This window comes from Bombina bombina, chromosome 9 (assembly GCF_027579735.1).
Source record: "Bombina bombina isolate aBomBom1 chromosome 9, aBomBom1.pri, whole genome shotgun sequence".
NCBI lineage: Eukaryota > Metazoa > Chordata > Amphibia > Anura > Bombinatoridae > Bombina > Bombina bombina.
The window spans coordinates 214,196,105-214,220,593 of NC_069507.1; the positions used below are offsets into that span (position 1 = coordinate 214,196,105).

The following is a 24,489-nucleotide window of genomic DNA, read 5'->3' on the forward strand; positions in this document are numbered from 1 at the left end:
TTATTCAGTGCCAGGGGCCAAGTTCCCTGTGTATGAGTTTCCCCGCTGTTCAGAAGATGTGGCAGAAGTGCGCTTTAAGAGTTTGTTCGCAATGTCTCGACAGCAGCTTTTATACTGGTTCCTCAGCAGACAATAGACAAACGGGTCAGATAAGGCTTTGCTGTAAGCCAGGCACCTGCTGACAACACCCCAATGAGAACTGATTGGAGTTGATGAGGAAATCTCTACCAACCTGTAATCAATAATAAAAAGGTATATATACTGTTACTACAAGCAGTTGATAACAACACAATAAAAAAAAAATCAAACATTAAACTACTTTGTCATAAGTTTAATATTACTGGTGTTTATAGGGAAGTAAATGTAATATATATACTGTATATATATATATATATATATATATATATATATATATATATATATATATATATATATATATATATATATATATATATATATATATATATATATATATATATATATATATCAAGAAACAGAGTAAAGCACTCACTGGACTTTAGAAATCAAGATAAAATATTTATTTAGTGATGTTTCGGGACCTCAAACGTCCCTTCTTCTGACCCGAAACGTCACTAAATAAATATTTTACCTTGATATCTAAAGTCCAGTGAGTGCTTTACTCTGTTTCTTGATGTATAGTTCTTAAGAGCACCCTGGCAGCTGCAGGACAGTGGTGAGAGTGCATATACCTTTGAACTTTTGCTTACATATATATATATGCGATTATCTAAAAAAACAAGCGCACAGAGACACCTCTCATGGTGCAGATCAATTTAATTTAATACAGACATATAAAAAACAAACAACTTTTAGGGTAATCCCTACTCACAAGTAAAACCTCAATCAGTGCTGTAGTACCACCAGTGACGTGCGGTAAGGTCTAAGGCTGGTGAGGCAATAAATATGATATGCTGGAGAAACTCATATACCGCGGGCCGCAAGTAACCCAAACAGGGCAGGTTTTAATTAACGCTGAACCAGTGCATAGATTAAATAATAGGCTGATAGGTGAGGGCATGTTATTAACCATGGTGTTACTGATCAGCTGATTATTTTACCTTTGCACTGGTTCAGCTATAATGAAAACCTTACCTGTTGGGGGTACTTGAGGATATATTTAAGATACATTTCACTAAAGCTCTGAAATTGTAACCTGCACAACTTCAGAGCTTTTTCAGGCTGAGAAATTCTGTGAAGTATTTGTCAGAATTTAAATGCCTTGGGTAATAAAACAACTCAATATTCAGTTGCACAGCGCAGTTTGCACTTAATCACAGGTGGAAGGCTGGAAGCAAAAAATAAAAAAGTACACAATTCCCTATATATCTTGCTTAACTGCCCTCACTATCACATATCTTACGCCATCTCCCTCTATGGATGTAAATTCTGTCAGTCCCACCCCACTGATCTGCCCCAGATGCAAAACACTCAAGTCAAAATTACACTTGTATGATTCAAATAGAGCAGTAATGTTCATCAACTTTCCAATGTATTTCCATTAACAAAATGTACACAGTCTTTTTTACTCAACAGCTCCTACTGGGCATGTGCAAGAATTCACTGAATATGCGTATATGCATTTGTGATTGGCTGATTAGTGTCACGATACACTGTACAGGGGGAGTGCCAGTGGAAATAGACATAACAAAAAAATCTACTACTCATTTGAAGTTCAGACTAAGTGCTATTGCATTGTCTTGTTATCTTGCATTTGTTGTTTGTGCAAAAATACTGTATTTACAATTCCAACATATTCAGAACTCTAATCAAGAAAATCAACCTATAATAAATATACCTCATAGACTGCAATGCAACACCCCACACCACCTCACTAAGTTTAACCCTTTAAAACGGCATTGCTCAGTAATTTTTTCTAAAAAAAATATTAATATATACACATATATTTTATTATTACAAAAGTACAATACTCTTTATTTAAAAGACAATTAGGGGATTTTTTTTTTTTTATGTATATATTTTTTATTGAGGTTATATAGATAATACAGCAAATATGAAATACCATACAATTATAGATAGTGAATTACATAACAAATAGGTACATATTGTTACAGATAGAAGTAATGCTTTGAATCTGGATGGTTAGACAATTTGAACCTCTGTTTTATATTATAATCTAAAATGAGTTCCTCTATGAAAACAAAGGGTTACTTTTGAACCCCACAGAGCTGATGAACACTGAGAGAGGAAATTGGCTTTGAAGGTGGTCACTTTTGGACCTTGTACTTAAGAAAGTAAGATGGGGAAAATCAGCAGGCAAGAGCTGCTTTAAAGAGATGAAGAAAAAGGGGAGAAGAAAAGACGAGAAGAGAGGGGAGAACAGAAAGGGTGGGGGGGGGGGAGGGAAATTGGGCTCCTGTCAAAAGTGTGTGTTATCTGGATTAAAGGGAGTGTAAAAAAAGAGGCGAGGGATTAATGAGACCCAGTAGTTAGAGATATTATGAGGTATAATGTTTTATGATATATCTGGGTCTAGGGGTGTCTGTGTTATCTGTGTGAAAGCTAGGAGAGTATAATTAATAATTATCTATTCTGAGGTTATATTAGAGCCTAAACCAATATCCTGCTATTTTGAACTAAGGGCCTCTCTGGAGGAACACCTAGTGTCCAGCATGGGGGTCATAAACTATAGTAAAGGACCCCCTGAGGTAAAGTAAGAGAAAGAGCTTTTAATTAGGTATGTTAACTCAAAAGGTGGAGAGACAGTAAAACCATGCTATCTGTGACATCTTTAGGAGTATTTCTAACTAGACTCCTTAGTACAAAAGGGGGGGGGGGAGTGAAGTATAGGGAGTCAAACCATCTAAGTAGCAGATAGCTTAATATCATTTTATGTGTAAAATAGTTGAGGCCAATATGTTTAGTGAATGTATATATACTTATGACTTCCCCCTATTAGTTATCTACGCTAGATAGAGCTGACATCAGACTGGTCAGGCACATATAGTAACTGTGTAATCCAGTAAATAAGAGTTCCAGGTATGTATATAGAGAGGATTTAATAGTATACTTGCCTCATGTACATAAGTAGGAGTAAGTCAAAAGCCATATTTTAAGATGGGGGATCAGTAGCAGGGTATATGATCAGCTATCCTAATCTAGATATAAATAGTGTAGTTAGTTACTGTCAGCTGAGTATTTGTCGACTAAAACCATTCATTTACATTGAGGGTAGGGAACTTTGTCAACCAATCTGCTGAGGTTCTTAGGAAGGTTAGAGCTTGGAGCTAAGATTGTCTAGCTACTTCCCTTAATGGTGGGTACTCTCAGGTCTTGCATAGGGGAGGGCGGTCTACTACCTGGGGACAGCCTGTAATGACCATGAATAAATACAACATTAGAGACTCTAAATAACAGAACGTGAACTGGCACTCAACAATCAATACAAAATAAACACAGGGAATATGTTAGAAGAGTTACATACCTCCACACTGGCTCCCTCTGTTAGTAATTGAACCCTAAGCATGTAATTATAGAGAGGGATAAGAGACTGTGACAGCGTGAGTTTAACTAAGCAGCACAGTGGATCAAGAATAGTTAACTATGAAGTAGGATATTTTAACATAATACAGGATTGCTCTCTCACCTATTAGTGAACATGTGAAACAACCAAACACAACATCAAAAATCATTAAAACCAGCTAGGTCTGCATGCAGATATGTAAGATTGTTTTATTTGTATCTTATGTGAAACGTTCTCCAGGGTGGCAGGCCCAAGTCTCAAGCGGGGATGATCCAGCTATATCACTGGCCCCTTTCATTCCGACTCACTCTCAGTTAGCCGACTCCAACCTTCTGCGGTCTTAGGATGTCCCAGTGAAGCCATATGCGTGGGAGTGTATATGAGGGGATACAAGGCACCCGGACTAAGAAATAATAGATAGAGTCAAGAGGAGTTAGGCATCTGCCGGTATTGTGATTCTTACTCTGCGTCGAGATGAGGGGGCACCAACTCTCTATGTCCTTCCTATTAGCCAGCTCCAGTTCGCATATTGGGTAAGCTACCTGCATAGCAGGTTGTCGTGCTGCCGGTCTCCCTGATATTGTGACAGAGCTTGCGGCTGGCTGGAGACTCAGATGATGTCGGGATTGTAGCGACTTTAATCTGCTCTCATAGAGCCCCTCTGCCGTTAGTGCCGTGCTCGAAAACTCTCTAGTTGTTCCTGGGGTTGGGGCATCCAACGACAGAGGGGTCACAGAACTTGGCCTCCCCAGTGACCGAAGGTCTATATAGCAGGGACCTTGTGCGGACTCCGCTAAGACAAGCGGCATCTGTGTATTGTTGTCTGTCCCCTTCCGAGCTGCAGTGTTGCCAGCCATAGGGGAGGCCTCACTATTCTCAGTAACCACCAGAGGGGCCGCCATCTTGGGCACTGAATTAGTCTCTTCTTCCCTCTGGCCTCTAACTATGGATAGTAGGTCGTAGAAACAGGAGTCCATCTTCTCCTCAAATGTGTCGAGTAGCGCTTGTAGCTGTTCACCAAAGCCCGTCATATCTATTTGAATAGTAATCAGTTCTGCCTCGTGGCTGTACCAAGCGGAGTGCTTCCAAAACGTTATCTTGATAAAAGTTTATAGTTTTGTGGAGTAAAGCTGTAAAAGGGTTATCTTCCCCCTCATGTAGATGTGTAACCAGATCTAGGTTATAAATTATAAGTTATATAGCTTATCAGGCTTAATGAATATTAATTAAACAGGAGCCCATGTATAGTACGTCTGGTCTCTTCTGATGCTAGCTCCGCCCCCTGGGGATTTTTTTTTAATAACCAGAGGTCTCTGTTAAAATATTTGTATCTTTGAAATCTAATTTTTTTACATTCCTGCAACTATAATAGTTTATGGCCAGTTTTAAAGGGACACTAAACCCATATTTTTTTCTTTCATGATTCAGATAGAGCATGCAATTTTAACCAACTTTCTAATATACTCCTATTGTCAATGTTTCTTTCTTTTCTTGCTATCTTTATTTGAAAAAGCAGGCATCTAAGGTAAGGAGCCAATCCATTTTTGGTTCAGAACCTTGGTTGCTTTTGCTGATAGGTGGCTAAATGTAGCCAACAGCCAGCAAGCACTATCCAGGGTGCTGAACCAAAAATGGGCCAGCTCCTTAGCTTAGATGCCTGCTTTTCCAAATAAAGATAGCAAGAGAACGAATAAACAGTGATAATAGGAGTAAATTAGAAAGTTGCTTAAAAGTTGTATGCTCTATCTGAATCATGAAAAATACAATTTGGGTTTAGTATCCTTTTAACCATAAAACAATACCTCCATGATTACACATGCCACCCATCTGCAGCATTTAGCATAGAAATTTAATGAAAGTCACATCTATAATACAGATCAAATGAGCATTTTAGTGTAACATTTTTTTTTCAGCATTTTATGTTTAATCACAAATTTTCTTACTATCAGTTTCAAATAGATCAGCATTGTGCTCTACAATACCCCAGTGCCACTCCAGGTGAAAATGTCAGTGGTTTTATGACTGCTCCTGACTGCATCATTTTGCAGGGATTTATTTTTACTCTAGAATGCCCATTTAAAATATCTTAAAGCTACATATAATTTCTTTGTTGCATCTAAAATGAGGCATTTTTACATTTTCCTTTTTTTTCAAAAGATGTTCCTGTGCTAAATAGTTGTTTTATTTTTCTGCTTGTGAGGTGTGTCACTGTATTAAACACAAAAACAGAAGAAAATGGGGGCACATTGGTTGTTTTCTCTTTACAAAATGGTGCTTCCCTCATAATATCAGAAGGGCTTGTTTAAACTAAAAAATGCTTATCATCCATATAAAAAAAATCAGCAAAGAAACAAGCTAAAAGTAGTTTTATATATATATATATATAATTATTAATATATAGCTGTTTAAGCAACTATTGAAATATGTAGTACACATTTTTACACAACTGATTCATTGATACTTGAGTATGAATTGCTCACTAATAAAGACCATTCCCAGGCAGCCATACTGATTATTTATTACAGTATTAGTCAGTAGTTTACATATCTGCTAATTTGGGTTAAACTTGGTTGAATGCACAAAGACTGGAACCCATATACTAAACATAAATAGGGGGCTCAAAGGTCACTCACAACCTTCATTTTGTAATAATTGTAAATGCACTCATGTCATTAATAGAAAAAAAAGTATTTGTTACCTTAGAATCATCAATACATATTTCCCCATGTCATTTGCTTATTGAGATGCATTTATATAAATGTGCTAAATACTGGCTGTTCATAATTCTCATTTTTGTGCACAGTCACACACACAGCTGCTCAACAATATTAGAGACAACACACTCAGTTCTATACACAGTTGGTTGAGCTCTACAACATTTTGTCCACTGCAATGTGATTATTATTACAATTTACTTTTTACTTTAATATACATTTTATTATGCTGATGCATTTGTTGAGATTTATCAATAAATTAATGATGACACCTGCTGAAAAGCTGGGAATTACTGGCTGGAATCTGGATATATTCCTCCTATAACTTTGTATGGAACCATTTAACTAAAATAACCAGCCTGCAGAGCCAGAGAATGGATTACCATTACCTTGTGGGGAATCTGGAACCTGGTCAGGTCCTGGTCCTTACCTGAGCTAAATGACAAGCAACGACTGACTTGGAGACACAGACTCCTCCACACTCCACCCACGTGACTGAGCTCCGTGTCTGCTCCTGTCCTCCTTACTCTCCTCGGCACCTCCTGGCCTGGCCCCTGGGACCGGACGGTCACTCTTCTCCTTGCCGCCTGGCAGTGGCACACGCCACACAGACACAGTACTCTCCTCCTCGAGTCCTCCAGGACCTCCTCCTCCCCAACAAACAACCGCAGCAGCTGCGCTGCCTGCTCCTGTCACTGACTCAATGAGGCTGAGCACAGTGAGTGAGCTGAGCTGACTGTCAGCACTTTTAAATTCTTTTCAGGCACGCAGTTGCAGCAGAAGCTTCCTCTCTTCATCTTCTTCCCGCCTGAACTGACAAGCCCGGCGCGACGTCACGTGACCAACACGTCACTCACTCTGTCAATCAGCAGGCACGCCTCCCCGCAGTGCTGAATGCTGATTGGCTGAGTGATGTAGCTCATCATGGAGGCGGTTTTGAGAACCGCCTCCATTGGAGCTACTATGAGGGCCGGGCGAGTCACCAGTGGGTGGCGCAGGTCATAGTAAAGAGAGTACTGTAATTTAGATCCATGTTGCGCAATTATTGGAGGGCAGCGGACCGGCTCGCTGCCTCCTAATTGCGCAACAATGGATGATGCCAACTGAATTTGGCTGCTGCGCAAGCGCAGTCGAATAATATAATAATGATGTGTTTAAATTTTGTAAAATCTCAATCTGGGGGTGGGGGGTACCCCATGGTGCGTGGCCAAAAAAAAAAAAAAAAAACTTTTTTATTTTAAATAAATATTATTTAATTCTTTTTTCCCTGATTGGACAGGGGAGGCACTGCCTCCCCTGCCTCCTATTACTGCACGTCACTGAGTACCACTAACTCTGCTGCAGATTGCTGGATTGTTTTGGTGTTTAGAAGTCAGCGGCAGATTCTGCCTAATTCACTTCTACAGATCAGAATAAATATACCAGCCTCAGCTGCTAAGTCTGCAAAAAAAGGAAGTAGTGAAAAGGAGAACAGGACAGTTTGTGTATTCAACCGGGGACAACCAACGGATTTGGATACTTGAGCCTGGGATCACAGCTTGGTGACACACCGGTTATAAGTGGGGACACTTTGAATATCCATCTGCTTCAACTTACCTCATTTGATTTAGGTTTTACTTGTGAGTAGGGATTACCCTAAAAGTTGTTTGTTTTTTATATGTTTGTATTAAATTAAATTGATCTGCACCATGAGAGGTGTCTTTGTGTGCTTGTTTTTTTAGATAATCGCAGCTGTACCTCATCATCCAATCAAAACCCTGAGTGTTTTTTTGACGAGCAGCACTGATTTCATCTCTCCTGGAAATTTTGTCCCTTTGACATCAACTAAAGGATAAGACTTTGCTTTTATAGTTCTAAGTTTATTATTGTGTTACACACAGATTTTATATTTCAGACAAACAGTTTGAACTTTGCAAGTTATATTTTTGTGACCACACTGCTTTTTATTATACATCACTTAATAGTTTATTACTAACTTCCCAATTGTGATACATTGCATTTTTTGTGATCATTTGTTGAAAGTGTGCGCAACTCAGTTTGCATTAGTGTAATTCACCTGGTGAGTCCGCTATTGCAATATTTAGTTTGAAATATATATATATATATATCCATCCAATGGGAGTCAAAACAGAAAATATTCAGCAAACAGTGAAGGATCCGCACTCTTAATTGTGTCTCATGTTTAAAGTGTGTCTCATGTTTATATATATATATATATATATATATATATATTCTGTATATATATATATATATATATATATATATATATATATATATATATATATATATATATATATATGTGTGTGTGTATATATACATGTATATATACATATATATATATATATATATATGACATTCCAACCAAAATTAAAATGCCCCTCGGGGCATTTGAGTTTTAAATGAAGTCATTTTTACAATATGCTTTTATTAGCAAACTTTCTTCTAGTAAAAACTATCACTATTTGAATTACATATTGTACTGGAAAGGGCATGTGAAACATATCTAGATATGCTCCATGCACCAGCACATTAAACAACATTTATGCTTAAAGAGCCTACAGTGCTTTTTATCACATTGACAATTACTCAATTTACAAGACACAAAGCACTACCATCTCTCGGAGCAAACACACAGTTTAACATTTGTTTGTACAGGGTATATCTAGATATGCTTCACTTACCAGTGCACAGTAAATGTTCTACCTGAAATATGGATAGGTTTTAGCAGAAACTTTTTTTTTTTTGTGTACTGCAAAAATGCTTCTATTCAAACGTTAAATGACATGATGTGCATTTAATTTTAGCATTTAAATTTTGGCTTAGATTGTCAATGTAAGTATCACATTTCAAAACATCTGCATAAAAAATGTTTTAAAATCATTTAACTATGTAACATTCGGCTAGAGTTTTGCATTAAGGTAAAAAAGCAGCGTTATCAGGTCCTAACGCTGCTTTTTTACACCCGCTTTTTTTGGCCTGAACGCAAAGCAACTGAACGCCGCCACCTACCTACATTTATTGACCTCTAATCTGCCGTCCCCAATGTCGCCACCACTATTCTAAATTTACTAACCCTTTAAACCCCAGCCAATAGGATTTTTTCAACCTTAATTCCGATTGGCTGATAGAATTCTATCAGCCATCTTGGATGACGTCACTTAAAGGTACCTTCATTCGTCGGGTAGTCATCGTTGGAAGAGGATGCTCCGCTCCGGATGTCTTGAAGATGGACCCGCTCCGCGTCGGAAGGATGAAGATAGAAGATGCCGTCTGGGTGAAGACTTCTGCCCGTCTGGAGGACCACTTCTGCCCGTCTGGAGGACCACTTCTGCTGGCTTCATTGAGGACATCTTGCCGCTTGGATGAAGACTTTTCTCGGTAAGTGAATCTTTGGGGGTTAGTGTTAGGATTTTTAAGGGTGTATTGGGTGGGTTTTATTTTTAGGTTAGGGCTTTGGGCTGTAATAGAGCTAAATGCCCTTTTAAGGGCAATGCCCATACAAATGCACTTTTCAGGGCAATGGGGAGCTTAGTTTTTTTTAGTTAGGGTTGTATTTGGGGGGTTTGGTTGTGTGGGTGGTGGGTTTTTATGTTGGGGGGGTTGTGTGTATTACAGGTAAAAGAGCTGATTTCTTTGGGGCAATGCCCCGCAAAAGGCCCTTTTAAGTTAAGTAGTTTAGGTTAGGCTAGTCTTTTTTTATTTTGGGTGGGCTTTTTTTTATTTTGCTAGGGCTATTAGATTAGGTGTAATTAGTTTAAAGATCTTGTAATTTGTTTTTTATTTTCTGTAATTTAGTGTTTTGTTTTTTTGTAATTTAGCTAATTGTATTTGATTTATTTAATTGTATTTCATTTAGGTAATGTATTTAATTGTAGTGTAGTGTTAGGTGTTAGTGTAACTTAGGTTAGGTTTGATTTCAAAGGTAAATTTGTATTTATTTTAGCTAGGTAGTTAGTAAATAGTTACTATTGAGTAACTATTCTACCTAGTTAAAATAAATACAAACTTGCCTGTGAAATAAAAATGAACCCTAAGCTAGATACAATGTAACTATTAGTTATATTGTAGCTAGTTTAGGGATTATTTTTCAGGTATTTAGTTTTAAATAGAAATAATTTAGTTAATGATAGTAATTTTATTTAGATTTATTTAAATTATATTTAAGTTAAGGGGGTTAGGGTTAGACTTAGATTTAGGGGTTAGAATAGTGGCGGCGACGTTGGGGGCAGCAGATTAGGGGTTACTAAATGTAGGTAGGTTGCGGCGACATTGGGGGAGGGAGATTAGGGGTTAATAAATATAATGTAGGTGTCAGCAATGTTGGGTGCAGCAGATTAGGGGTTAATAAGTATAATGTAGGTGATGGCGATGTCCGGAGCGGCAGATTAGGGGTTAATAAATATAATGTAGGTGTCGGGGCGGCAGATTAGGGGTTAATAAGTGTAAGATTAGGGGTGTTTAGACTCGGGGTTCATGTTAGGGTGTTAGGTGTAAACATAAATTTAGTTTCCCCATAGGAATCAATGGGGCTGCGTTACTGAGTTTTACGCTGCTTTTTTGCAGTTGTTAGACTTTTTCTCAGCCGGCTCTCCCCATTGATGTCTATGGGGAAATCGTGCATGAGCACGTATAACCAGCTCACCGCTCACTTAAGCAGCAATTTTGCTCTATGCTCACTTCTTGCCTGTTAACGCTGAGTTTGTAAAAACCCGTAATATCAGCGCTGCAGGTAAGTGAGCGGTGACAATAACGTGCAAGTTAGCAACGCACCCCTCATAACGCAAAACTCGTAATCTAGGCATTTGTTAGCAAAATTTGCATTGTTTTGAAGTCCAAGCACACATCTCTTGAAATAAATGAGTAGGTTTTTTTATGTATCTATGCAAATAGTAGTGCCATTTGGGGAGTTATTTGTCTAGTTCTATGATGTACTATTACTAGCAATAGTTTACTTCAGGGGGGATATTTATCAAAGGTATGTCGGAGCTGATCCGACAGTGTGGATCAAGTCTGACAGACCTCGCTGAATGCGGAGAGCAATACGCTCTCCATATTCAGCATTGCACCAGTAGCTCTTGTGAGGACCTGTAATACTGATCTGAATTTGTGGCTTATGGAACACAACTGCAGAAGTAAAAGTAAATGTTTGAAATGTTTCACCCCTTTGTATGGTATCACTATGGAAGTCAGTGATATCAGCAGAGATAGAGGAGTGAATTAGTATAAGTCTGAACCCAGCGATTATGTATCACAAGGTTAGGTGAGTGGTAAATTTATAAAGAAACTGTGGTGAAATTGCCAGGGTGGTTTACAAGTTCACTAGCTGTTTAAGAAATTACTGGTATTTCAATAAGTAATAGAAAGTCTCTAGCGTCCTTGAGCAAGAGTTATATCCTACAGGAGAGAACCCCACTCTCTGTTTAGTGTATAAGTATTCAGTTCAAACTCTAAGTAGCAAGGAGATAGAGTGAAAATCCTTTACCTTTTAACTTCAGCCGCTTCACGCAGCACACAGACAGTTGGAGCGCAGGAGACCGGGGAGGAGTTACTCACTGACACGCTGGATGATTGACAGCGCAGACCGCTACCGAGTCCCGGTTCCTTTCTTCTCAAATGCAGCTACTAAGATACCGGTTGAGAGGCAGGCGGAGAGTAGTTTGCGGTGGAGAGTAGGAATGTTACAAAGGAGACCGCAAGAAACTCGAGTGTGAATGAACTCAGTTGCGGCAGTTTGATAGTGGAAACGGCAAGTGCCGAAATACTAAGGCAGTGGTATCCTCCAATTAAATGATGACACAGAATGTGCAGGATGATAGTTAGGAACGTTATAAAGATAACGTAGGTTATTTGTAATCCACAATAGCAAATGTATAGTAGAAGTAATCCACATAAGGAATAAAGCAAGCTCAGTATGAGCAGATGCTGTTCAGTGCAAACAACAAAATACTAAGCACTGGCCATTAGGAGAACAGGTGAATTTAAAGACTCTGTGGGCAGGGCTAAACTGTTGAAGGCTGAGAATTAAAGGTAAACACAGTTAGTGAAGAATCCTGACATCACCCCCTCCTCAAGCAAGCTGTCCCACAGCTTGAGGCTGAGGTCTATCCGGGTAGCGACTGTGATAAGCAGAAATAAGCCTAGGAGCATTAATGTCCGAAGCAGCCTCCCACGAGTCTTCCTCCGACAGATAATCCTTCCAGTGGATAAGATACTGCAGTACAGAAGCCCTGTAATGGGAGTCCAAAATGGAATGAACTTCGTATACATCCATATCGGTCGTAACTGAGGTGTCTGCATGGAGAGGTTCTTGTTGTTTAGAACCGATATACGGTTTGATAAGAGAGACATGGAACGTGGGGTGTACCTTCATTCCAGGGGGCAATTGCAAAGTGACAGCGTTAGGGTTGACTATGCGGTTTATTTCAAAAGGACCGATAAACTTCCTGGCAAGTTTCTTACTAGGCACTTGAAGTTTTAAGTTCTTTGTGGAAAGCCAAACCTTGTCCCCTATGGAGTAGCTGGGGGGAGTTCTTCTTCTTAGGTCATAGTACCTCTTTTGGTTGGCCTGAGCGTTTTGAATATTCCGTTTGATAAAATCAAAGTTGTCTAAAATCCTATTAGTGAGGTCATCCAACTTGGGTGAATCAGTACTTGAGGTAGGGTTTAGAAACAGAGTAGGGTGGAATCCGTAATTCGCAAAGAATGGCGATAGTTTAGTGGATGAGCTGGTTAGGTTGTTGTAGGCATATTCAGCCATGGGTAGAAAAGAGATCCACTGGTCTTGCTGGTAGGAACAGAAACAACGAAGATATTCCTCGAGCCATTGATTCAATCGTTCCGTCTGCCCATTGGTTTGGGGATGGTAAGCGGTTGTGAATCTATGATCTACTTGAAGGAGTTTGGTCAATGTAGACCAAAAGTGAGAGGTGAATTGCGTACCTCTGTCAGTGATTACTCTAGAAGGTACGCCATGTAATTTAACGATATTGTCTATAAAAAGACGGGCTGTTTCTGATGATGAAGGAATCTTATGAAAGGGAATGAAATGTCCCATTTTGGTGAACATGTCCACTATCACTAGTATGGTGTTCTGTTTTTGTGAAAGGGGTAGTTCTACTATGAAATCCATACTTATTTGTTCCCAGGTGGAACAGGTGCTAACATAGTCTCTGACTGTTTGTTTCATATTAGGCCACCAGTAAGATCTATTCAGTAAATCCAAGTTACGTCTGACACCAGGATGACCTGACATTGGGATGTTGTGGTGATATTTTAAAATCTGTGTCCTTAGTGCTTGAGGTATGTAGAGATTATCCTTGTGATAGTACAACCCCTCTCTTCGCTCTAGTTGATAACCTGAGACTTCGTTCTCTTGTCTTTGATGTCTCCTTATCTCGAATAATAGATGCGTAGCAATGCCTATGAATCGTTCTTTGGGAATCACTGATCACTGGTTTTCTGGAGATGTAGATGGTCTTTTATCTCTCCTAGAGAGAGCATCAGCCTTCCCATTCTTGCTGGTTGGTCGTTATAGAATAATGAAGTCAAACCTGGAAAAATAGAGGCTCCAACGGACCTGTCTCGCAGATAAGGTTTTATTATTCTGGAGGTATTGGAGGTTTTTATGATCCGTATAGATAGTGACAGGATATTTAGCTCCTTCCAATAAGTGCCTCCAGTTCTCTAAAGCTCTGCGAATAGTGAGAAGTTCTTTGTCACCTATAGTGTAATTCATCTCCGCCGGAGACATAATTTTAGAGAAGAATGAGACAGGATGTAAAGGTTCCGTCATAGATTGTCGTTGTGAGAGGACAGCCCCAATGGCAAAGTCTGATGAATCAACCTCAAGGGTATAAGGCAAGGTTGCATCAGGGAACCGTAGTATAGGTGTTGTGGAAAAACTGATCTTGAGAAATTCAAAAGCTGTGGATGCTTCCTTAGTCCAAGTGAAAGGTTTGTACTGGGATGTGAGTTGAGTCAGGGGTTTTGCTAACTTGGAAAATCCCTTGATAAATTTTCGATAATAAATGGAGAAGCCTAAAAAACGTTGTAGATCCTTTCTATTGGATGGATGAGGCCAATCCAATATTGTATCTACCTTCTTATGTTGCATCTTTATACCTTCAGGGGAGATGTCATAACCCAGGAAAGAAATTTCTGTACAATGGAACTGACATTTTTCGGACTTGGCATAGAGCTTGTGAGTATGGAGTCGTGAGAGTACCCAGCGGAGATGTTTAATGTGGTCCTCTAAGGTCTTGGAATAAATTAAGATGTCATCAAGGTAAACTACCATACAGACATCTAGTAAGTCCCGAAAAATGTCATTTATAAAATGGAAGGTCGCCGAAGCATTGCACAATCCGAATGGCATCACCAAGTATTCGAACAGACCATATCTAGTGCGGAAGGCGGAGAGCCATTCATGACCTTCCTGTATCCGTACAAGATTATATGCTCCTCTGAGATTGAGTTTAGAGAAGATGGTAGCTTCTGATAAGCGTTCTATCATTTCCGGAATTAGTGATAATGGATACCGATTCTTTATAGTACGCTTGTTAAGCTCTCGATAATCTATGATAGGCCAAAAGGTTTCGGCTTTGTTTTTCACAAAGAACATTCCGGCTCCAGCAGGAGAAGTGGAAGCTCTTATGAAACCCTTCTTAAGATTTTCTTCTAGATAATTCTTCAGATGTTCTAATTCGGATTCGTTTAACGGATAAATATGCCCAAATGGTATACTTGCCCCTGGCTGTAGTTGAATAGGGCAATCATATGGACGGTGAGGCGGAAGAGTTTCAGCTTCGGTCTTACTGAATACGTCAGCGAAATCCTTATAGTAACTAGGTAGAAGCTGTGGTCAAGAAGAGTATGAAGAAGATGTTGTTGTGGGAAACATGAAGTGTGGCAAGATGTAGAACTGAAGCGAATTTTTGAGGATGTCCACACTATAGAAGGCTCATGCAATTGCAACCAAGTAATACCTAGGACTACAGAAAAATGAGGAGAAGGTAAAACATCAAAATAAATAAATTCTGTATGACCCTTATCTGTAACAAATCTCAAAGGAACAGTATGGTGTGTAATGGGACCGTTGTGTATTGTAGAGCCATCAATAACACGAAGTACAAGTGGTATCTCTTTTAACACAAGTGGGATTTTATTTATTTTTACAAGCTCAGAATCTATGAAGTTTCCGAAAGCCCCGGAATCAATGATGGCTTCAGTTGGTAGTCTTTTCTGATCCCACTGCAAGAATAAAGAGAGTTTACAGTAAGTGAATTTTTTATGAACATCATGAGAGGAACAGATAGTGGTGGACTTACTTTTTTTATTCTTCTGGAGGACAGGACATTGATGTACTGAGTGTGACGGATCTCCACAGTACATACAAAGATTCTTAGTCTTACGTCTAATCCTCTCTTCGGTTGATAAAGGTCCTCTGACCACCCCAATCTCCATAGGAACTGATGCTTGAGGTGAGGGTATGGGTGGTGTTGTAGATACAGTATTCCTAGCGTAAGAGTCGCTATGGTACTTCTCTGAACGCCTCTCTCTAAGTCTTCTGTCAATTTGAGAGAAGATCCTCATCAAGGCTTCTAAGGTGGATGGTAATTCTATCCGTGCCAACTCATCCTTCAGATTCTCTGCCAATCCTAAACGGAACTGGTTACGGAGTGCTATAGGACTCCAGAGGGAGTCAGATGCATATAGTTTGAACTCCGCGATGTAGTCTTCCACGGGCCTTTTGCCCTGTTTGAGATCTCTCATGTGAGCTTCAGCGGTCAGTTGAGTGTCCTTATCCAAGTATAACTCATCCATAGCACTAAAGAAAGAATCTAAGGTGGCAAGTGTGGAATCTTCATGGTCACATAAATTGTCTGCCCAAACCCTAGGTTCCCCTCTCAGAAATGTAATTACTGTGAGAACTCTTATCTTTTCCATAGAATAGCTTTTAGGTCTTAATGTGAACAACAAATGGCAGGCGTTTTTTAATTGATTTTATGAACGTCTGTTGCCACTGAAAGTCTCTGGGAGAGAGATTTGTGGTTCAGGTAAAGCCTCTTGAGCAGACCTGACTGCTATGGAGTCCTTAAATAAATCTTTCAGTGTCTTATTCTCAATCTGGAGTTCTCTAACAGCGTGAGCAATTTGATCCACTTTCTGTGATAAGTTGTAAACAACTTGCAGGAGTTCTGCTGGTTCCATTATCAGAAGGCTTAGTATTATGTAATGCTGATCTGAATTTGTGGCTTATGGAACACAACTGCAGAAGTAAAAGTAAATGTTTGAAATGTTTCACCCCTTTGTATGGTATCACTATGGAAGTCAGTGATATCAGCAGAGATAGAGGAGTGAATTAGTATAAGTCTGAACCCAGCGATTATGTATCACAAGGTTAGGTGAGTGGTAAATTTATAAAGAAACTGTGGTAAAATTGCCAGGGTGGTTTACAAGTTCACTAGCTGTTTAAGAAATTACTGGTATTTCAATAAGTAATAGAAAGTCTCTAGCGTCCTTGAGCAAGAGTTATATCCTACAGGAGAGAACCCCACTCTCTGTTTAGTGTATAAGTATTCAGTTCAAACTCTAAGTAGCAAGGAGATAGAGTGAAAATCCTTTACCTTTTAACTTCAGCCGCTTCACGCAGCACACAGACAGTTGGAGCGCAGGAGACCGGGGAGGAGTTACTCACTGACACGCTGGATGATTGACAGCGCAGACCGCTACCGAGTCCCGGTTCCTTTCTTCTCAAATGCAGCTACTAAGATACCGGTTGAGAGGCAGGAGGAGAGTAGTCTGCGGTGGAGAGTAGGAATGTTACAAAGGAGACCGCAAGAAACTCGAGTGTGAATGAACTCAGTTGCGGCGGTTTGATAGTGGAAACGGCAAGTGCCGAAATACTAAGGAAGTGGTATCCTCCAATTAAATGATGACACAGAATGTGCAGGATGATAGTTAGGAACGTTATAAAGATAACGTAGGTTATTTGTAATCCACAATAGCAAATGTATAGTAGAAGTAATCCACATAAGGAATAAAGCAAGCTCAGTATGAGCAGATGCTGTTCAGTGCAAACAACAAAATACTAAGCACCTGGCCATTAGGAGAACAGGTGAATTTAAAGACTCTGTGGGCAGGGCTAAACTGTTGAAGGCTGAGAATTAAAGGTAAACACAGTTAGTGAAGAATCCTGACAGGACCACACTGCCCCCTGCAGACTCACGGCCAATCGGCCGCCAGCAGGGGAGTGTCAATCAACCCAATCGTACTCGATCGGGTTGAATTCTGGTGATCTCTGTCTGCCTGCTCAGAGCAGGCGGACAGGGTTATGGAGCAGTGGTCTTTAGACCGCTGCTTCATAACTGCTGTTTCTGGCGAGTCTGAAGACTCGCCAGAAACACGGGCCCACAAGCTCTATATGGAGCTTTATAAATGGGCCTCCAGGTCTTAAAATGTTGCTGCAGTATCTTGGATTCTGCTAGAGTGGATTCTGCTCGAGTGCACTGAGCGTGCTAATATGCTTGTAATACGAGTGTAGTGAGCGTGCTAATATACTTGTAATAGGAGTGCAGTGAACGTGCTAATATACTTGTAATATGAGTGTAGTGGGTGTGCTAATATACTTGTAATATGAGTGTAGGGGGTGTGCTAATATACTTGTAATACAAATGCACTGAGCGTGCTAATATACTTGTAATACGAGTGTAGTGAGCATGCTAATATACTCATAATACAAATGCACTGAGCGTGCTAATATACTTGTAATACAAATGCACTGCGCGTGCTAATATACTTGTAATACAAGTGTAGTGAGCATGCTAATATACTCATAATACAAATGCACTGAGCATGCTAATATACTTGTAATACAATTGCACTGCGCGTGCTAATATACTTGTAATACAAGTGTAGTGAGCATGCTAATATACTTGTAATATGAGTGCAGTGAACGTGCTAATATACTTGTAATACGGTTGCAGTGAACGTGCTAATATACTTGTAATATGAGTGTAGGGGGTGTGCTAATATATTTGTAATACAAATGCACTGAGTGTGCTAATATACTTGTAATACGAGTGTAGTGAGCATGCTAATATACTCATAATACAAATGCACTGAGCGTGCTAATATACTTGTAATACAAATGCACTGCGCGTGCTAATATACTTGTAATACGAGTGTAGTGAGCATGCTAATATACTCATAATACAAATGCACTGAGCGTGCTAATATACTTGTAATACAAATGCACTGCGCGTGCTAATATACTTGTAATACAAGTGTAGTGAGCATGCTAATATACTTGTAATATGAGTGCAGTGAACATGCTAATATACTTGTAATACGGGTGCAGTGAACGTGCTAAAATACTTGTAATATGAGTGTATTGAGCGTGCTAATATACTTGTAATACCAGTGTAGTGAGCATGCTAATATACTTGTAATACGAGTGTAGTGAGCGTGCTAATATACTTGTAATACGAGTGTAGTGTTTCCAATGACTTGTTATACCAGCAGCAGAGTATAAAATGTATGAAATATTGCTTCATTAGGTTTATTTTTTTGTATATTAAATAGCTGGTTTTGTTCTTTGAAAGCATAACTCATCAAAATGGGCTGAGCTTGCAGGGAAATCAGATCACCTTATTTTACCACTTTCTGTACACACAAATGCTTCTTTATATTATCTCTGTCTGTAAACTAAAGGCAATACTTATAAAGAACAATTGAAAATTAACCTTTTATTACTTAGCTCTCCTAACCCCCACAGAGAGTGTAATTTATTCTGCTGGCTGTGTTTACACAGAATTTATATAGTCTATACTTAGCAGTTTAAAGTAAAATGACCTTTATTGTGCCATAGTCCACAAAACAAACAACGTTTCAGACCTACATTAGGTCCTTAGTCAGGTCTATCTGTGTAAACTGAGTAAACAGGTGTAAAACAATTACACAGGTGCAAATCAACTGCACATTAATTGTGCAACATGGGCAGTTGATTTGCACCTGTGTAATTGTTCTACACCTGTGTACCCGTATAAAGGCAGTCTCTCTGCATACACAGATCCTGTTTAAATGAAACAGGATTTGTAATATGCTGTGTTGATGAGTACAAATTTGCCATCATTAGGTACAAAGGGCTTTTCACTGGGGCAGTACCCTTAAAAGGCCAGATTTGCACCTTTTTTTAAGGGTACAATATGGTACTATAACACTGAGGTCCAATCTAGTCACCAAAGGTACATATTTGCCTTTGAAAGGTACAATCTGCAAGGGTACTAATTTGTAACCATGTTAAAGGGTACAGCGGGTGTACCTTTGAGGGTACTGCCCCAGTGACAAGCTGTTGTACCTCTAAAGGTACAATTTTTGCACATTTTTTCTGACAGTGCAGGGGGTGTCAATCAACCCGATCATATAAGATCAGGCTAATTGCTGTCCGCCGCCTCAGAGGTGACGGACGAGTTTAGGAGCAACGGTCTTATGACTGCTTCTTAACTTACATTTCTGTCCAGCTGGAAAGTAAAGTGGTAGATAGCAGCATCCGCTTCTTGGTAAATCTACCCCTAAGTGTGCTAATATACTTGTAATACAATCCCACTGAGCATGCTAATATACTTGTACTACTAACACGATGAGCGTGCTAATATACTTGTAATATGAGCACACTGAGCATGCTAATATACTTGTAAAATGAGTGCACTGAGCGTGCTAATATACTTGTAATATGAGCACACTGAGCATGCTAATATACTTGTAAAATGAGTGCACTGAGCGTGCTAATATACTTGTAATACGAGTGCATTGAGCATGCTAATATACTTGTAATACGAGTGCATTGAGCATGCTAATACAAAATTGTGAGTTATTATTTGTGCAAGGTTGTGCAAAAGATAATTCCTCCTGTACTATTGACTATGATCCACTAATCTAGCCCAAAATATTTAAAGGGACACTGAACCCAAATTTTTTCTTTCATGATTCAGATAGAGCATGAAATGGTAAGCAACTTTATAATTTACTCCTATTTTCATTTTTTCTTCCTTCTCTTGCTATCTTTATTTTAAAAGCAGGAATGTAAATATTAGCAGCCAGCCCATTTTAGGTTCAGCACCATGGATAGCACTTGTTTATTGAAGGCTTACATTTACCCACCAATAAGCAAGCATAACCCAGTTTCTAAACCAAAAATGGGCCGGCTCCTATGCATCACATTCCTGCTTTTAAATAAAGATAGCAAGAGAACAAAGAAAAATTGATAATAGGAGTAAATTAGAAAGTTACTTAAAATTGCTGCTCTATCTGAATGATCAAAGAAAATAAATTGGTTTTAGTATCCATTTAATTAATGAAAATAAACAACAATGCAATATACATCTATCATTTATTATGCTGACGTTTGCTTTGAAATACCTCTGAAAAAGTGAGTTTTTCAGTTTTTGAGCCTAGCTTGGAGTTCTAAAGAAGATTTGCTGCACCATTTATTGGAGTATATCGAGTTTCTATTGTCTGTTACTAGATATGTTGATGTTATCATTTTTCTTCTCTTTATTGGAGAATATGGAAGTTTATTTTCTCTGACCAAGATCACAAGTTGTGCGCTAAACCGGGTGCATAAATAACGCAAACAAATGACTCTCCATAGCGCTGCCATTACAAGATATTGAAAAACCTTTTTTTGTGCGGTATGGTGCGATAAGCTCCATACCGCACAAAACCCAAGTCCTGACTAGACATGCTCGTGCACGTTTTCCCCCCATAGACATCAATGGAGAGGAAGTGCTAGAAAAAAACTAACACCTGCAATTGCGGAACGCAATCCCCATTTATGTCTATAGGGGAAAGAAAGTTAGGTAAAAACCTAATACCTAAACATAAACCCCTAGTCTAAATACCTCTAATCCGCCACTTCCCGACATCGCCGACACTAAATAAAGTTATTAACCCCTAAACCGCCGCCCCATCATCGCTAACACCTTAATAAACCTATTACCCCCTAAACCGCTACCCCCACATCGCTACTACTATAATAAACCTATTAACCCCTAAACCACCGACCCCCCACATCGCTACTAATAAAATAAACCTATTAACCCCTAAACCACCATCCACCACAATGCAATAAACCTAATTACACTATTAAGTAACCCCTAAACCTCCATCCCCACAACAAAATAAACCTAATTAAACTATAAACCCCTAAACCACCATCCCTCCACAATGCAAATAACTAATTTAATCACTATGCCCCCTAACCTAACACCCCCTAAATTAACCCCAATTACATAAATTAAGTTAAAATTAAAATAAAAAATCCTAACATTACTTAAAAAAACAACTAAGATTAAATTAAAATAAATAAATTTAAAATTAGAAAAAATAAAAAAAATCTAAAACTACAGAAAAAAATAAACTAAATGATCAAAAAATAAAAAAATTAAATCTAATCTAATACCGCTATAAAAATAAAAAAAGCCCCCCCAAATAAAAACACCCCCTAATCTAACCTTAAAAGTACCTTTTGTAGGGCATTGTCCTAATTTAAACAGCTCTTTTACCTCAAAAATAAAAATTAACCCCTAACAGTAAACCCACCAAACCCCCCCCCAAAATAAAAAACCTAACACTAAAAAAAACTAAGCTACCCATTGCCCTTAAAGGGGCATTTGTATGAACATTGCCCTTAAAAGGGCAATCAGCTCTTTTGCAGCCCATTAAAATAAAAAAAATCCCTAATCTAAAAAAAAAAAACACCCCAAAAAATAATGAAAAGCCTAAGCCTAACCCCCAAATAGGTATTCACCGTTACTGAAGCCTGGTGGAGGAGGTCTTCTTCCAGGCAGCGACATCTTCATCCAGAGCGGGGACCTCTTCTATCTTCATCCAGGGCAAAGGCAGCGCGGAGTGGAGGTGGCCGTGGAACATGACCACAACCCGAAATAGGTAATCACCATTCCTGAAGTCCAGCGGTGAAGGTCTTCTTCCAGGCGGTGATATCTTCATCCAGCGCAGAGTTCTCTTCTATCTTCATCCAGGGCGATGGCGTAGTGGAGGTTGGCGCGGAACAGAACCGGCAGCCGCGGAGCCATCTAGCGTGGAGGATCCTCTTCATGCGATCGATCCCGCACACTGAAGCTTGAATGCAAGGTACCTGTTTTATGTTTGGGATACCTTGCATTCCTATTGGGTAGCTGCAGTTTTTTTTAGTGTTAGGTGTTTTAGACTTTTTTATTTTTTGTTATTTTAGATTTATTTATTTAATCAGTTTTTTTTTTAGATAATGTTAGGATTTTTTATTTTAATTTTAACTTACTATTTTTTATTTTATGTAATTGAGGTTAATTTAGGGGGTGTTAGGTTAGGGGGCTTAGTGATTAAATTAGTTATTTGCGTTGGGGGGGGGTGGCGATTTAGGGGTTACTAGTGTAATTAGGTTTATTGCGTTATGGGGGATGGTGGTTTAGGGTTTAATAGTGTAATTAGGTTTATTGAGTTGTGGGGGGCCGGCAGTTTAGGGGTTAATAGGTTTATTTTAGTAGTAGCGATTTGGGGGTCCGGCGGATAAGGGTTAATAGGTTTATTTAGTGTTGGAGATGTGGGGGGCTGGCGGTTTAGGGGTTAATAGGTTTATTTTAGCAGTAGCGATGTGGGGGGGGGGGCAGTTTAAGGGTTAATAATACTATAGGTTTAATTTAGTTTTGGCGATGTGGGGGTCGGCGGTTTAGGGGTTAATAGGTTTATTTAGTGTTGGCTATGTGGGGGGTCGGTGGTTTATGGGTTAAAAGGTTTCATATAGTATTTGCAATGCGGGGGTGGCAGTTTAGGGGTTAATAGGTAGTTTATTGGTGTTTGTGTACTCTGTACATTTTAGTTATGAGTTTCGTGAAACATTTTTGTTTTGCAAAATCCATAACTACTGGTCACAGATAGCGGAATGGATCGCGGCGGTATAAACTATAACACTAGCGTTATAGCCGGACTGCACAACCTGTAATACAGGCGCAATGAAAATCCCGTAATTTTGCTGCCTGTTATTAGACATTTTTTTTTTAAGTTTCATGCTTGTTTGACCAGTTATATTTGTTTAAAAGATGCAATTACATAATTCATTTCAACTTTGCAACCAATAAGGAGCTGAGGAATCATATTATAAACAGATTCACAGTTTTATTTGCATAATTTTTTTTAAAATGTATTTGTTATTGTAGAAGTATTTCAGCTCATAGACAATTGTATTTTTTTACAGGGGCATGGAATGGATACTTCAGAATAATTGCTCTCAAAACGATCATCCTGAATTTGAAAGTCACTCTTCTGTAATCATAACTGACATCTTGATTTCTTGATGATGTGTGCACAACTAGGAAGAAGTGTGATTGCCTGAGTTTAATTTTAGATCTAACAGCCAAGCTAAAAATACTTAGTTCTGCTGCTAATGTGACTGACGCACTAGTGTTTTGTGTACAATTAAAACATTATTTTTACAAGGCAAATGTTCATTTAACCATTATACATTGTTATCTACCAATCCAACAGCAAAACAATAATTCAATTAATTTCTTTTTCAGTTGACGAGATATAAATTGTTTTCATTTTCTGTCATGTTCATGAAAAAGAAGCATATTAAAAATATTTTTGTTTTACCTGAACAAAAGTTAAAGGGCCATAATACCCAAATGTTTAATGGGACACTAAACCCCAAAAAATTATTTTGTGATTCAGATAGAGAATATAATTTTAAACAACTTTCCAATTTACTTCTATTTACTAATTTGCTTCACTTTTTAGATATCCTTTGTTGAAAAAATAGCAATGCATATGGGTGAGCCAATCACACAAGTCATCTATGTGCAGCCACCAATCTACAGCTACTAAGCCTATCTAGATATGCTTTACAGCAAAGTATATCAAGAGACTGAAGCAAATTAGATAATAGAAGTAAATTAGAAACTTGTTTAAAATCGCATGCTCTTAATAAATCATGAAAGAAATAATGTGGGTTTCATGTCCCTTTAAACACTTGAAAGTGATGCAGTATAGCTGTAAAAAGCTGACTAGAAAATAGCACCTGAATATCTCTATGTAAAAAAGAAAGATATTTTACCTCAAAAGTTTCTCAGTAGCCACATCCCATTGTAAAGGACTTCTAAGCAGCAAATCAGTATGTCTGTCCTGGTACAGCTAAGGGAGTGAGCTTTTGTGCACATTCATCTTATTTCCCTATTCAGTGTAAGGACGTTTACAATGAAATCTCATGAGAGTTAAGTG

General features: G+C 38.7%; 1 protein-coding gene across 1 annotated transcript in view; it reads right to left on the reverse strand.

Annotated features, from left to right (window-relative positions):
* The window catches only part of GPR26 (G protein-coupled receptor 26), an 85,480-nt gene continuing 60,991 nt past the window's right edge, over positions 1-24,489 (reverse strand). The window contains exon 3 of the mRNA XM_053691746.1: positions 1-232. Coding sequence (XP_053547721.1) covers positions 1-232 — 232 coding nt within the window. The remainder of the gene's footprint in view (positions 233-24,489) is intronic.